This window comes from Zeugodacus cucurbitae, chromosome 5, assembly GCF_028554725.1.
Source record: "Zeugodacus cucurbitae isolate PBARC_wt_2022May chromosome 5, idZeuCucr1.2, whole genome shotgun sequence".
Lineage (NCBI taxonomy): Eukaryota > Metazoa > Arthropoda > Insecta > Diptera > Tephritidae > Zeugodacus > Zeugodacus cucurbitae.
The window spans coordinates 55311983-55325526 of NC_071670.1; the positions used below are offsets into that span (position 1 = coordinate 55311983).

The 13544-nt window shown below is 29.4% G+C and overlaps 2 protein-coding genes across 2 annotated transcripts in view; both read right to left on the reverse strand.

Moving 5' to 3' along the window:
- Positions 1-3391, reverse strand: part of LOC105209024 (synaptic vesicle glycoprotein 2A) — a 46966-nt gene extending 43575 nt beyond the window's left edge. The window contains exon 1 of the mRNA XM_054230739.1: positions 2899-3391. Coding sequence (XP_054086714.1) covers positions 2899-2941 — 43 coding nt within the window. The 5' untranslated portion in view covers positions 2942-3391. The remainder of the gene's footprint in view (positions 1-2898) is intronic.
- Positions 3392-11282: 7891 nt separating this feature from the next.
- Positions 11283-13533, reverse strand: LOC105209025 (BTB/POZ domain-containing protein 17). The gene is made up of 6 exons (XM_054230610.1): positions 13193-13533; positions 12806-13126; positions 12258-12735; positions 11986-12189; positions 11759-11916; positions 11283-11687 (listed from the first exon to the last, which is right to left on the reverse strand). The coding sequence occupies exons 1-6, from the start codon at positions 13310-13312 to the stop codon at positions 11430-11432; spliced, it is 1539 nt and encodes a 512-aa protein (XP_054086585.1). The 5' UTR covers positions 13313-13533; the 3' UTR covers positions 11283-11429.
- Positions 13534-13544: the final 11 nt, after the last annotated feature.

Genomic DNA, 13544 nt, shown 5'->3' on the forward strand with positions numbered 1-13544 from the left:
TTACTTTCCAAGAACACTTAGACTTTTACAACGTTTATCTGAATCATTCCAAAGACGCAAAAAGTATATGTACGTATTCAAATATGACTGTCAGTTTCACAATTCACAAATACTTCCATTCTCCCTCGGCGAGTTTATAATCCTCGAAAGTATTAAAAATAAGTCTATTCTACACAAAATACGCATTGACAAATGTGTTTATGATACATACGTGAGTAGGTACACAGATATTTGTAGAAAGCAATGATGAAAGCTTTGATGATTTTTTATCACGGTTCTTTCAGAGACAAATGATAACAGCTAAATGCTAACAAAACAACTGTAATCGCTGCGCTAACAAGTTCAAGCAAATAACGGAATAACATTGTTTAACTATGCCGTTATATACAAACATGATTTGCAGAAAAAATATTTTAATTATTCTAATTGCCAAATTTTGTAGCATTGCCTTGAAATTGCTAATCTCAGTTATTTTAGTTTAGTTTAGCATTAGTTCTAATTACAAGTACAACGATTACTGCTGTTTTCTTAATTTTTAATTCCTGTAATACCCTATATTATTTAGCTATTGCCATCATGCTTGCTATTGCCATCATGCTTGCCTCATACTGCGATTTCTAGCAACAACAACATCCATTTAATTATGTTCTTAAGCACGAGCCTGTAAGTATTAGGATTTCGTTGTTATCTTCCTAAGTTATTTGTGTGCTTATGATTTGATCCAAGGGATTTTTCTAAATACCAGCTCGTGCATGACAAGTACATAAATGAAAGTAATTGTGAATTATGTAATTGTAGTTTTTGCCATCATTTTTTTTAATTTGTTGTTGATTTAATCTTTTAATCCTTAATCAATTGGAACTGTTGGAATTTATTTAAGTTTTGTATTTAATATCCAATTAAGTCTCTTTGTGTACATATTAATCTTGAGTGATAAATATCAAGAAGATATATATTTCTGAGTCATCATCTAAAGATATTGCATATTTCAATGGACCCTATACTTTTTACCAGTTCTCTCTGTTGAAATTTTACAGAATGTTTAGGCCTAATGCTACAGAAAAACTCCAATTTGACGAAAACAGTCTAAGTAAAAGAGTTTCTAAGTGATCTGAAGTTTATATAGAAATTAATATAACTGACATAATCTCAAAAAATATTTTAATGAAGTTTTTGCTTTAATATTCTGTAATTCTCTGAAATATTTTGAGTATCAACGATCCCTACACTTAAGATTATTTTTTATTACCTTTTTCAGAACTTAAATTGATACAATTTGATTTGAAACCATTAAATGCTCTTTATGATACTCCTCCTAAGGTTTAAAGAAAATACCACACTCAGAGATAAGGTTTAAATTTTCTTAAAATATTTCACATCAGTGAAAAATTCGCCAATTCTTCGGTAAAAAATATTAATTTAGGATTATATTTATGTTTTTAGATAACTGAAGCAAACAATTATCAATATGATCAATTTCTTTGATGAAATTTTTTGCAAATTAATAAAAATAAATTTTAATTTATTTTAATTTTTTTTTAAGTCAGTAGTCTGCTTTAGAAGCCGAAAAAAAGCGTTTTTTTAGCAATTTTTTTGAGAGGGAAGGAAATGATTGCGGTAAACGGAATTTTAAGACGATAGTGTACTATACTTAAGGCTTAAAAAACAATATTTATTATTAAAAAATATTGAAAAGTTGTAAGTATTTTTCTGGAGCGCCTGGAGTCTGCACTTGTAAATCGGTGCCGGTGATGGAGGTCGTGCGATGCATCTGAAACAGTCGAACCAAATTTTTTTTTTTTAATTTTTATAGGTTTCTTTTCTTTATGAACTAAAAAAATACCGAAGAAGTTATAAAATTTCAAATTTTTTCGAAGTTTGAAAAAAATTCACTTTTTAAAGAAAAAAAAAATTTACTTTAAGTTGCAAAACAAGTAGTTTAAATAATACTTGTGTCCAACTTTTTTAGTTCAAATAGAAGATAATTTAATACTGAAGCTAGATCACTTTGGTTTTTTTCGATCGGACATATATTCTTTTTGCTATCGTCGGCACCGTTTTCTAACACTTGTGAAAATGAAAACTCGAGAAAATGCGCTTTAAAGTTTTCATTCGCATTCGCACCTGTTCGACGCTCGGCCACTAAAACTGCTCTAGCTTCGAAAATATGTCGAATTGGTCTCTGGAATTTTAAAGACATATTCTTGGATAGATTTGGAAGAGATTTAAAACAAAACAAAAAAATCGACTTTTTGAAGCCTTTAAAGCAGATTACTGTCTTAATCAATATATAAATTTGCTTAATACACTTAATACCATCACATAAAGATTTTGGGATACATATTTAATTATAATATCAATTTATAAATCGAAATAAAAATACATTTTGATTTATTCAATTTTAGCACAAATTTTACAGATTACAAAAAATATTATTTAATTTATTTTGAGTATGACGAAATTCTAGTTAAATTTTCTGGTTTTGAAAATAAATGCATTTATACCCGAAATATTTAATTTTTTAATTGAAAATTGTTTAAAAAATATATATTTTGTAATCTGCTATATATGTTGAAATATATATAGTTTTAAATTTATTTACCTTCACCCCACCACAAAGTAAACCATTTCGGGTTAGGAAAAATTTTAATCTAAATTTACATTTAAGCAAATGTCTCATTTCAGTCTGCTGATTCCAAATCTAAAAAGTCTCTTTTTTCCATCTTGGAATACATTTAAATAAATATTTTCAAATTTTTATCAATTACTTAAATATTTGTTGAATAAATTTCAGAAAGTCTTTAGTTTTTATACTCAACTATGTACCTTTCAATTCGCACATTTATCAATTTATTAAATAGAAAAAATTTTGAAAAAAAAATTTTTTTTTGAACTCACCAAAATCAGTTTCCAAGTCTTGTATATAAGCTGGATTATCCATTTTGAAATTTTATTTTTATTTTACGTATTAAATTATTTAATATTAATTATTTTAGCGATTTTTCAACAAATCACACACTTTTTTTTAGCACAATCAGCGAGCTATTTCTCTCACGAATTAATTTTATTTAAAGCAACTATAATTAAATATGGCTATCAAAAATCACTAGCACAAACTTAGCAAATTCAGCAATTTCAAAAATAATTTATTATTTTTTAACAAAAATATCTTCACTGCATGTAAGCACTTTTTATATTTGCGAATAACTAATTAATTTTTTCAAATTTTCAACTTAAAAAATTATAATTTTACACTTTTGCGCACAAACACACCCACGCACTACTGCCACTTTGGCCGTTCTAGCTAGGGCCAAATAACTAGCACCGCTTCTGGTTGGATAAGCTGTTAAAGCCGCCTCACGCTTCGCACGTCAACTGAAAGCGGAGATCTCCTGACATTGCATTTTAATGTCGAAATGAAAAACAGCGCGCTGATGATATGACAACGACACTTTCCCCACTTAAACTTTTGCTTACACAGCTATCAGGTATTCGCACAAGGCATAAGCAGTCGTATTAACATTTATGCATATATACGAGTACATATGTGTATATAGTAGTATAATTATTAAGCAGCTAATTTGTGCGAAAAACTTGTTAACACAACTGATAAAGGCAGCAACAATAAATATACACACACACATACATAAATGTATGCTTACAAGTGTTATTTAATATAAACATGCCTACATACTTAACTCGTTTTCATGACATTTAAATTTCATTATATTAGAACGTATGTACTTGTTTTAAATTATATGTATATGTATAACTTACTCATCTCATCATCTCATATCACGGTGATAACAGCACAAGATTCTCACTTCTTCATTATTATTCAGCTTAGTGGCAGATTAAGGGATTCGTTGAACTACTACGCTTTTATTTATATGCACGCACTTAAAGTAAATAAGTGTAAATACGAGTACTTGCCTATAATTATATATATATTTGCTGAAATACACGTGGTTGTAATAAATATGTCTAAATATATAAAATATGCGTAATTTAATCTGTACATGTTTATATTTGTGTGTTTGTCGGCACGCACACGAGATGTTGCTAGCTGCAGCCTCTGTGACTGGAATATTTTTTATGTTACTCATACGCCACCGCCAACACAACAGTAAGTGCACAGTAGCATGTGAGTGAGTTAGTGTAAATGTGTAAAATGAGGGAAATGAGGCAAATAATTTTGAAATAGAAATATTAATGAATTATTGAAAAGGAAAATATAGAAAAAAATATAAGAAATCGATTTGAAATTTGTAATTATTAAAATTATAACATTTAATTCAATTTAATTTAATTTAATTCAATTTTATTTTTTTTTATTTTATTTTATTTTATTTTATTTCATTTTATTTTATTTTATTTTATTTCATTTAATTTAATTTTAATTTATTTTATTTTATTTTATTTTATTTTATTTTATTTTTTATTTTATTTTTTTATTTCTTTTATTTTATTTTATTTTATTTTATTTTAATTTATTTTATTTTATTTTATTTTATTTTATTTTATTTTATTTTAATTTATTTTATTTTACTTTATTTTTTTATTTCTTTTATTTTTTTATTTATTTCATTTTATTTTATTTTATTTTATTCTATTTTATTTTATTTCATTTTATTTTATTTTATTTTATTTTATTTTTTTATTTAATTTATTTTATTTTATTTCATTTCATTTCATTTCATTTCATTTTATTTTATTTTATTTTATTTTATTTTATTTTATTTTATTTTATTTTATTTTATTTTATTTTATTTTATATTATTTTATTTTATTTTGTTTTATTTTATTTTATTTTATTTTATTTTATTTTATTTTATTTTATTTTATTTTATTTTATTTTTTTATTTATTTTATTTTATTTCATTTCATTTCATTTTATTTCATTTCATTTCATTTTATTTTATTTTATTTTATTTTATTTTATTTTATTTTATTTTATTTTATTTTATTTTATTTTATTTTATTTTATTTTATTTTATTTTATTTTATTTTATTTTATTTTATTTTTTTTTATTTTATTTTATTTTATTTTATTTTATTTTGTTTTATTTTATTTTATTTTAATTTTTTTATTTTATTTTATTTTATTTTTTATTTTATTTTATTTTATTTTATTTTATTTTATATTATTTTATTTTTTTTTATTTTTTTTTATTTTATTTTATTTTATTTTATTTCATTTCATTTTATTTCATTTCATTTCATTTTATTTTATTTTATTTTATTTTATTTTATTTTATTTTATTTTATTTTATTTCATTTGTTTTATTTTATTTTATTTTATTTTATTTTATTTTATTTTATTTTATTTCATTTAATTTAATTTTAATTTATTTTATTTTATTTTATTTTATTTTTTATTTTATTTTATTTTATTTTATTTTTTATTTTATTTTATTTTATTTTATTTTATATTATTTTATTTTTTTTTTATTTTTTTTTATTTTATTTTATTTTATTTTATTTTATTTTATTTCATTTCATTTTATTTTATTTTATTTTATTTTATTTTATTTTATTTTATTTTATTTTATTTTATTTTATTTTATTTTATTTTATTTTATTTTATTTTAATTTTTAATTTTTTTTAATTACAACTTCAATTGTTAGAAGTGGAAAGTTTTTGAAACTTTAAATAAAGTGCAAATAAAATGCTTAACACATTAAACATTCTAGAGTTATATACCTGTTATTGTTACTATTTTTTCTTTTATACTTTAATGTGACATATGAGTAAACAACTTTTACATATTATCTAAATGAAAGTTGATAAACAAGTTGGAGGGATAAGTGTATGAAAGTTTACCTACAGCTAAAAGATCTTAAATGTATAACGGATAACAGATAACTGAAAATATTTTCGTAAATAATTTCACATTTTTTGTAATTATTGGCAAGTAAGGAAGTTTCCGGTATTGTCGGTTCCCTAAAACTTTTGACTTCTTCTTCTAGGTGATAGCTTCACCGATAACTCATCAGCGTCCTAGGCTTTGTTGTTTTATATACCCAGTATTGATATTCTAACATTAACAAGATCTGGTAATGAATGGCTTCAATGGGATTTTTGAACACTCCGGATCCTAGGTTCCGCTCTTCTGTAAGCCACTAACATTTCAATTTACTGTCCGCTTTTCTCCTTTAAACTCAACAGAATAGACTTGGTTCCTGGTTTCAACCACCTAAAACATCTTTGATAACTCACATCCCAATCGTAATCTACATACTGTTCATTCTGGCGTAGTACTCACTAGCCAATAACGAATATAAAAATAAATGTCATTGCACTATTTGACGACTACTTAAACAATGCGATCAGAGATCAGCTGTAAAAGTCTAGTTACTTGTTGACTGTTTGTAGTGGTTACAACTTTCGATATAAAGATTTATATAACTACTTACACTTACTTACTTTCATTTAATCATCCCAGTAATCAGTAAGCAAATACTGAAAATGTTCGGAACATATCGTGTACTTTAAACAAAAATTCAGAGAATATAAATACTTTCTTTGTGAGTAATTTGTGTTGTATTGATAAATATAACTATTGTAATGTAAGACAACTGTTATTTAACGGTTTTATTACCGAATGTAATTTCATCACACATTACACTACAATTATATACGAGTACATATATATTTGTGTATTTAACTACAATTTTATAATTGTTTAATGACACTCGATATAGAGTGTCCCACTAGGCGTGACGGTGTGAATAGCACTTCAACGCTCCATTCATTGAAGTGTAAAAATGTATTGAACACCTACAAATGATAAACAAATATTGAAACGAGTGGGGTAAGAAAGTAAGAAAGTACTCGATCGAATGTTTCGAAGTTTTTTTGGACATAATTTCAGCTATATTTTAAGATTTTTTCTTAACAAAAATATTGAAAAAAAATAAATAACGGAGTTATGTGCGGTCTTCGGAGGTGCAAAAAAAAATCCCCACCAGCTAACATGACTCCGGCGGAATAAGTAGCTGAAACAAATAAATTCAAATGGGTTATTAAAGTTGAAAGTATTTCCAATACAATGATCTACGATTTTTGAATAATATCTAAAATTAACAAAATGGCGTAGTTCTGAAAAAAGTGTCGTTTTTTTTAGATAAAAAACGGTAATTTTTAACCATTAAAATCCTCTTGAAAGTACAAAATTGTCCTTGAAATTATTTTTCTAATGCACTTTTACTCAAGTGAAAATGTAAATGACTGCAAATCTCACACACAAGTGGCGACTGAACTAAAAGTTAACGGATATATCAAAACATATGTTTATTCGTGAAAAGTTTTCAAAAATAGCGGTTGGTTCCTGGAGGAATTAAGGGAACTTTTAAGGGTTAAAGTCAAATTGACAATTTTTAACCAATCAAAAAGGTCGTAGGCCACTGTATAGTAAATATATTCAAGAATACTCAGTTTATTTGAAGTCAATCGGTCATTTTTGAAATTTGTTGTTTAGAGAAAAACGCGTTTAAACTTTCCACTATACCTGAGACCGGAACGCTGACACTCAAAAACTATACAAAATACGACCTTACCGCTGTCAGAGGATATTTTTGACAGTACAAACTATCGTATAAACAAAAAATATAAAAATCGATTTTTTCAAAGTGTCTCACTGGTATAGCCCCTTAAAATGCAGAAAATATTATATTGATGTCTAAGGACAGCAGATGGTCCCTAAAGCTAGATCCCGCTTTCTTTTTCAGCCATTTTATCCTTCCAATAACATTTTTAATATTTATGAAGTATCATCCCATTTGGTAAACATTGTGGCTCTTTTTCCTCGGTGCGTAGATTATTTGTGATATTAATTTAGATTCGTAAGACAAATGTCTTCCAAGAGAAATAATTCTATAACTCTCTACCGAGTTATTGTTTCTGGTTTACAAAAATTATTTGGAACTAATTCGCACAGTTTTTCACCCATTTTCACTTTGAATTGTTGCCTACATTTAGGATCATATTGAATAATATCGGAAAAGTAATATCAAAACGTTTAGAAATTTTTAATATTATACTATAAATCTATTGTATTAAAAATTGTTTCTTGTTATCATCTCAATTATTTTCTTCGCTTTTCTTAACTAAAGAGGTGTGACTGCAATTAAATGCAAAAATAGTATTTGATAAGATTTTCAAATTCACTGGTGGTCTAATAAAATTCATCAAATAAATATCTTATCGTACGTTGTTGAAAAAATTGAATATGAGTTCTTTAAACTTGATTTAAAAAAACACGTTTTTTTCTCTCCATCAGTTCATTAATTTTACTACTTCGAGCTCTTTTTGTCTTACTTATTATTTGAAAAGTATTAGTTTCTTAACTTCAACCAATTTATCCAACAGAACTTAGTTCTTCAATTCAATGACTTCAAAATATCACACTGGTTTTATTATATTTAACACAAGTTTAAAAAATATCCATTCTCGAACCACTATAAGAAATTATAATATCCTGGAACACTATTGCCAAGAGATCTTAGATATACGATTTATAGGAGTGCTCAGAAATTTTTTATATTTTTAAATTCTTCATGTGGTGCTTAAGCACTCGGCTTTTGCCTCTTTCCGATGCGAATGCAAAACCAAAACTCTATTATACTACGCACTAGCACATAAACTTTCCATTATCTCTCCATAAAGTAAGCAATTTTTGCCACTTTTTCGACAGTTTTGGCAAAATATCGCCAAAAACGCCTCATCATGCCAAACTTGATAAAACCCAAACGTTTCACCTTCAATTAAACTCAGATATGTAAGTATAAATCTTCTACATTATCTTAGAATGGTTATGGGTGTGATAAACGACACATCTGCTAAGATTTCCGTCGTATTTTTGGGGATCATAAATTATATCTAAGAATTTTGAAGATAAACACTTAAAAATGCGAAAGCGAAATGTTATAGATAAGAGATAGGCATATTTAACATTTACTCAGTTGTCGATTGCTCAGCAACACCCTCATCTGATAAGCATTTAAGCATATAAAATAATAATATAGTATATAAAGAACTGATATGGCACCAACACTCCTATGGTACGTATATCTTATTTAACTCTTATAATAATCTTTGCCGACGTAGTTACCAAGCATTCAGCTTCAAGCTGTCAGAGAGCTCGGTTGGTAGATGATTCTGCGTGTGGAGTTCTTCTGACTGAAATTGAATTGGACGACAAGTTATTCTTTATTGTTAATGCTTAACGACTTCAATGCTGTCTTCATAACTAACGATTCTTCGTTCGTCTACTATGGCTTTATAGCGCTTTTCTACTAATAAGTTCAAGCAGTGCGTCATCTATTGGATTGAATGGTTTTTTAGTATGTATATTGAAGTAGTCTGGTAAAGCAGATCTTCATAGGAAGTACTACAATGCTGGTAGAAGGTGAAAGGAACTGAAAAATTAAAAAAAAATTGCTAGGGTCTCCGTTGAGGTTAGTTTATATAAAGATGTGATAATAAGCTGTTTGCTTGGTACTTTTGGAGTACCGTTCTTGGTGGGAAAAAATCTTAGTTCATTCCGGTTACTTATGGTGGGTATGACACCAATTCCCTTTTTAACTATAAAGTAGTTATTGAGTACCGAAATGTTGGTCGGAAGAATTGATTTTCACTTAGATATTACTATTAGAAATTTACGACAAATAAGCCATAGACGACATACTTACTGGCTTAGGCGAGTCAATAGCAGCAAGCAGGTAGAACTCTGAACATGGACATAAATGCCTTCGAACGGTCTAATATCAGTGGATTTCCAAACTTGTTTCGTATCACAAATATTCTTTGAGTTCTGACAACGTTCTTCCGTAGGACAACCGTTGTTTCAAGAAGAACTTATATCATGATGTTGTTTGTCATTGTCATTGAGATTTTCATAGGATTTTTCCGAGTCGGTTCTACAACATCGAAATTAACCCGGATTTTATGCAGTCAAGGCCCGAACAAATGGCGATCTAACACTATTTGGATCGATTAGTTGCAAGAATCAGCACTATCGGCTAACGATGGTTCAAGGGAACGTGGAACCATAGAAAAAGTTGTGTTGTATAAGTAGTAGTGGTCATAGTAGTCTATAAATCCTTTGCAACTCTGATTACCTCAAATTTTTTGAACAATCGATCATAGATAAGGCCAAGGTTTGTCAAATCAACATCATTTCTTGAAATTATTTCAGGAATGTTATATGCTGCTACAACAACAACAACCCTTAATAAATCAGGTGCTTTCTGGTTCCATTAATTCGACTGTGTGAAGAATCATTCGGACCAAAATTCATGGATATTTTGCAGTAAGTCTCATATAATCACTACACTATACGGCAAAACCGACTTTTTTCGGTATATTGGACCAAAACTGATTATGTTCTTGGAGATTGAGGCATAAATAAAAGATTGCTCTCTCCGATTTTCGAAGTTAGGCTCCAAAATCGAAACATTTATTTTCGAATTTCGTAAAAAATGCTTTTTCAAATAATTCAGTCCCATACCCAGCCAAGTGTTGTACATTGCTATTGTAATAATTAAGTACAGGAAATTCACCAAAATTGTTTTGTTTATACTCAAAGTGATAGGGATTAACCGCTTTATGTGATGCACGTGTCACAACTCATAAAAAATACTGTTACTATGTAAAGCTTGACGACTTAAACATCTTAGTAAGAGCAAAAGTGCAGATAATAGGCAGCCTAGTGAAATTGTCAGCAGTTTTAAGTTATAATACTTAGACACACACTTTCAGATTATGTAAATTTTTTGCTAATCTTGTTTGGGTGCGAGCCTATTTGTCTAGTGGGCAAGATTTATGACTCGCAGGAGTAGACAATTTTTGAAAAAATTTGCACGACGACACTGTGTAGGCGGAAGAGACTTGAGATTTGAGGCGGACAAGGGTTGTTATACTAAAAAAAAATTTCGAATTTTTCCGTAATTATTTTTTGCCACTACAACAACTAGATTCTAGAACTTTCAATATGTTTATATAGACTATACTAATTCCAATTCAAATAAAAAAGCGCACACTAGAAGCACACTCATTTTATATGAATGAATATTGAACACTGGTAAGACCTAGCAGCTTGCCGCAAAAGAAAAACATTGCAAATATTATTTATTGGCTTAGAAAACCTTTTCCACAATTTGCACAACTGTTTCATTTCAACTTTTATTATTGCTTAGCGCGTCAAATACGTCGTTTTGTGTGTAGGCAAACTCGAAAGACAATAACAATTAATGCGCGTGTTTGAATGAAAAGCAAAAAATGCAAACATAATTCATTGTTTTTTTCAATATACATACATATTCCCAATTTTAATTACGTTCAACTAACTTATAAATGTTTATACAGCATAGTAACCCACAGCGCACACTCGGTGTTTACATTCTTACAACTAAAGTGCCTTTGCATTTCACTTAAAATCGAATGGTGGCGCATCACGGCACGTATACGGGCCCATGGGCGCTATGATCACTTGTATTAACAAATTGTTGCGCTCAGCACCAATTAGATGCGGACTCAATTTGATGGAAGACAACGCCAACTCATCGTAGGGTATGAGGTTGTCCACATTCAGTACGCGTACTTTATTCGAAAAATATTCGGTACGTTCGTGTACGGTGAGAATATGATCGATTTTATTTTGTACACCGGTGAACAGCACAGCTACCTAAGGGTGGGGGAGAGGACAAAAACGCGCTATAGCTTTATTAAATTTTCCAACAAAGTAGGCTACCTTACCTTAAAACGCTCCTCATCGAGCTGTGGGTATTTACAAGTGACGCGCAGACGCACCGTTTTAAGTGAAAACTCCGGTACATCTTCGCCCCAAATAATTTTCGCTTTGTTGTATTTGACGCCGCGCGGAAAGAATTCGATCTCCCAAGTTATTGTGTGATCTAAAAGAAATAGAAGTTGTTGCTAACTTTTTTCTTCAGAAATTTTCGAAAAAATAATTTCATACTCACCATCTTCCGTTTCGGCTATGTTGCGTTGCGAAAAGAAGCACGTCACATAATTCTTATATTTTTCGATTTGATCGAAATCCTTCACATGTATGCTAACACTCCAGGTGTCATTGGAGTACAGACGCGGTGTAAATTGCAGCATGCCCTCGGGTGAATAGCGCACTTCACGTACACGATCTTCCTGCCCCGACTGATAGCTCATGCCTGTTAATTAATTGTAAAATGAAATAGTATTGCAATTTGATAATATTATAATCTATGACATCACTCGCCTATTGCCATGCGTTGCACAATGTACTCTTTGTGGTACTCTAGCAAAGGGAAGAGCAATAAATGCGCCAGTTCACGCGGCGTCATCATTGCGAAACGTATATGCACCACCGTCTGCTCGACCAACTGCAAAAATGATGCGCTCTTCTCTTCCAACGTGAGTGTCTCATCATTGTCGTAGACTTCTTTGCGATGTAACAGCCAACGTTGCAAAATGCCAAAGAGCTGGTACTCGCTGGTGACGACAATGTCATTTTGTTGTAGCAATAGCACCATTATTGCGGCATCCAATTCTACAAAGTCTTTTGATTCGCTCACCATTTCTAAATTCCATTTCAGAAAACGTTTCAATGTTTCGGTGAGTTCTTTATGGTAAGGACTGAAAGCGATTGTGTACTGCAGCCAAGAGACGAGGTAACCTTGTGTGGCTGCCTTAGCGATGTGTTTCATCATGTAATCAACACAAAGCTCAACAAGGTCCTATAAAATAAAATATAATTTGTTGTGAGAATTATTTGTTGCATAGCATATTTACTGTGTCATTACTCACCTTCACATTGTATTTGTCTGCCAAAGCCAGCATTGGCATCACAGTCTGTAGTGAGATTTTTATTTGGCCGACATACAAGTATTTTAAGAATTGTGGGAACACAGCCGTACAACAGGGTTCCTCCACCAACTCGATAACGTGCTTGCGACACTCATTCCATTGCGGATTCATGAGCATCACCTGAAACACTTCACTACTGGCACAGAGTATGACACGATGTGCCGGATATTGCTCATTGCCCACAACCAAAATTATGTCGGACATCAATTGCTCTGCATAAAGATTCGCAATCTTTTCCAAGACACTTTGTGAGTTATTCATCTATAGTTACAAACAAAATAAATCAATATGAAAGCGTTGTTTGTTTGCATTATCACTACAACATACTACACTTGAATCCTGACTATGATCTTCGCCCTCTTCCATTTTTGTTGTTGTTGCTGTGTTTAATTTAATGTCTTTGCTTTTTTTGTCGCCATCGCCACCAAAATCTGCGGAATCCTCCATGGTGTTGGTGCTAAATGCAGTGTAGAGTACTCTAGCAGCTACATACACGAGAGGAGAAAACGTTTTAGTTGCACTCAAAGGCTTTTACACACCTTGGAAATGTTTATTTGTTTTTTGAAAATATATTTTTGCTATATAAATAAATTTTGTTGCATTCAATTAATTTTGTAACAACACTTCTTCCAATTTATCATACAATACACAAAAGAATTGTGAACAAAGAATGGGATAA

Excerpts from the sequence above, each read along its gene's own strand:
- LOC105209025 (XM_054230610.1), bottom strand. The coding sequence starts at position 13,312 with ATGGAGGATTCCGCAGATTTTGGTGGCGATGGCGACAAAAAAAGCAAA. Across the intron at positions 11,917-11,985 it reads CATAGCCGAAACGGAAGATG|ATCACACAATAACTTGGGAG; the intron begins GTGAGTATGAAA and ends TATTTCTTTTAG. Across the intron at positions 11,688-11,758 it reads TCGATGAGGAGCGTTTTAAG|GTAGCTGTGCTGTTCACCGG; the intron begins GTAAGGTAGCCT and ends CCCCACCCTTAG.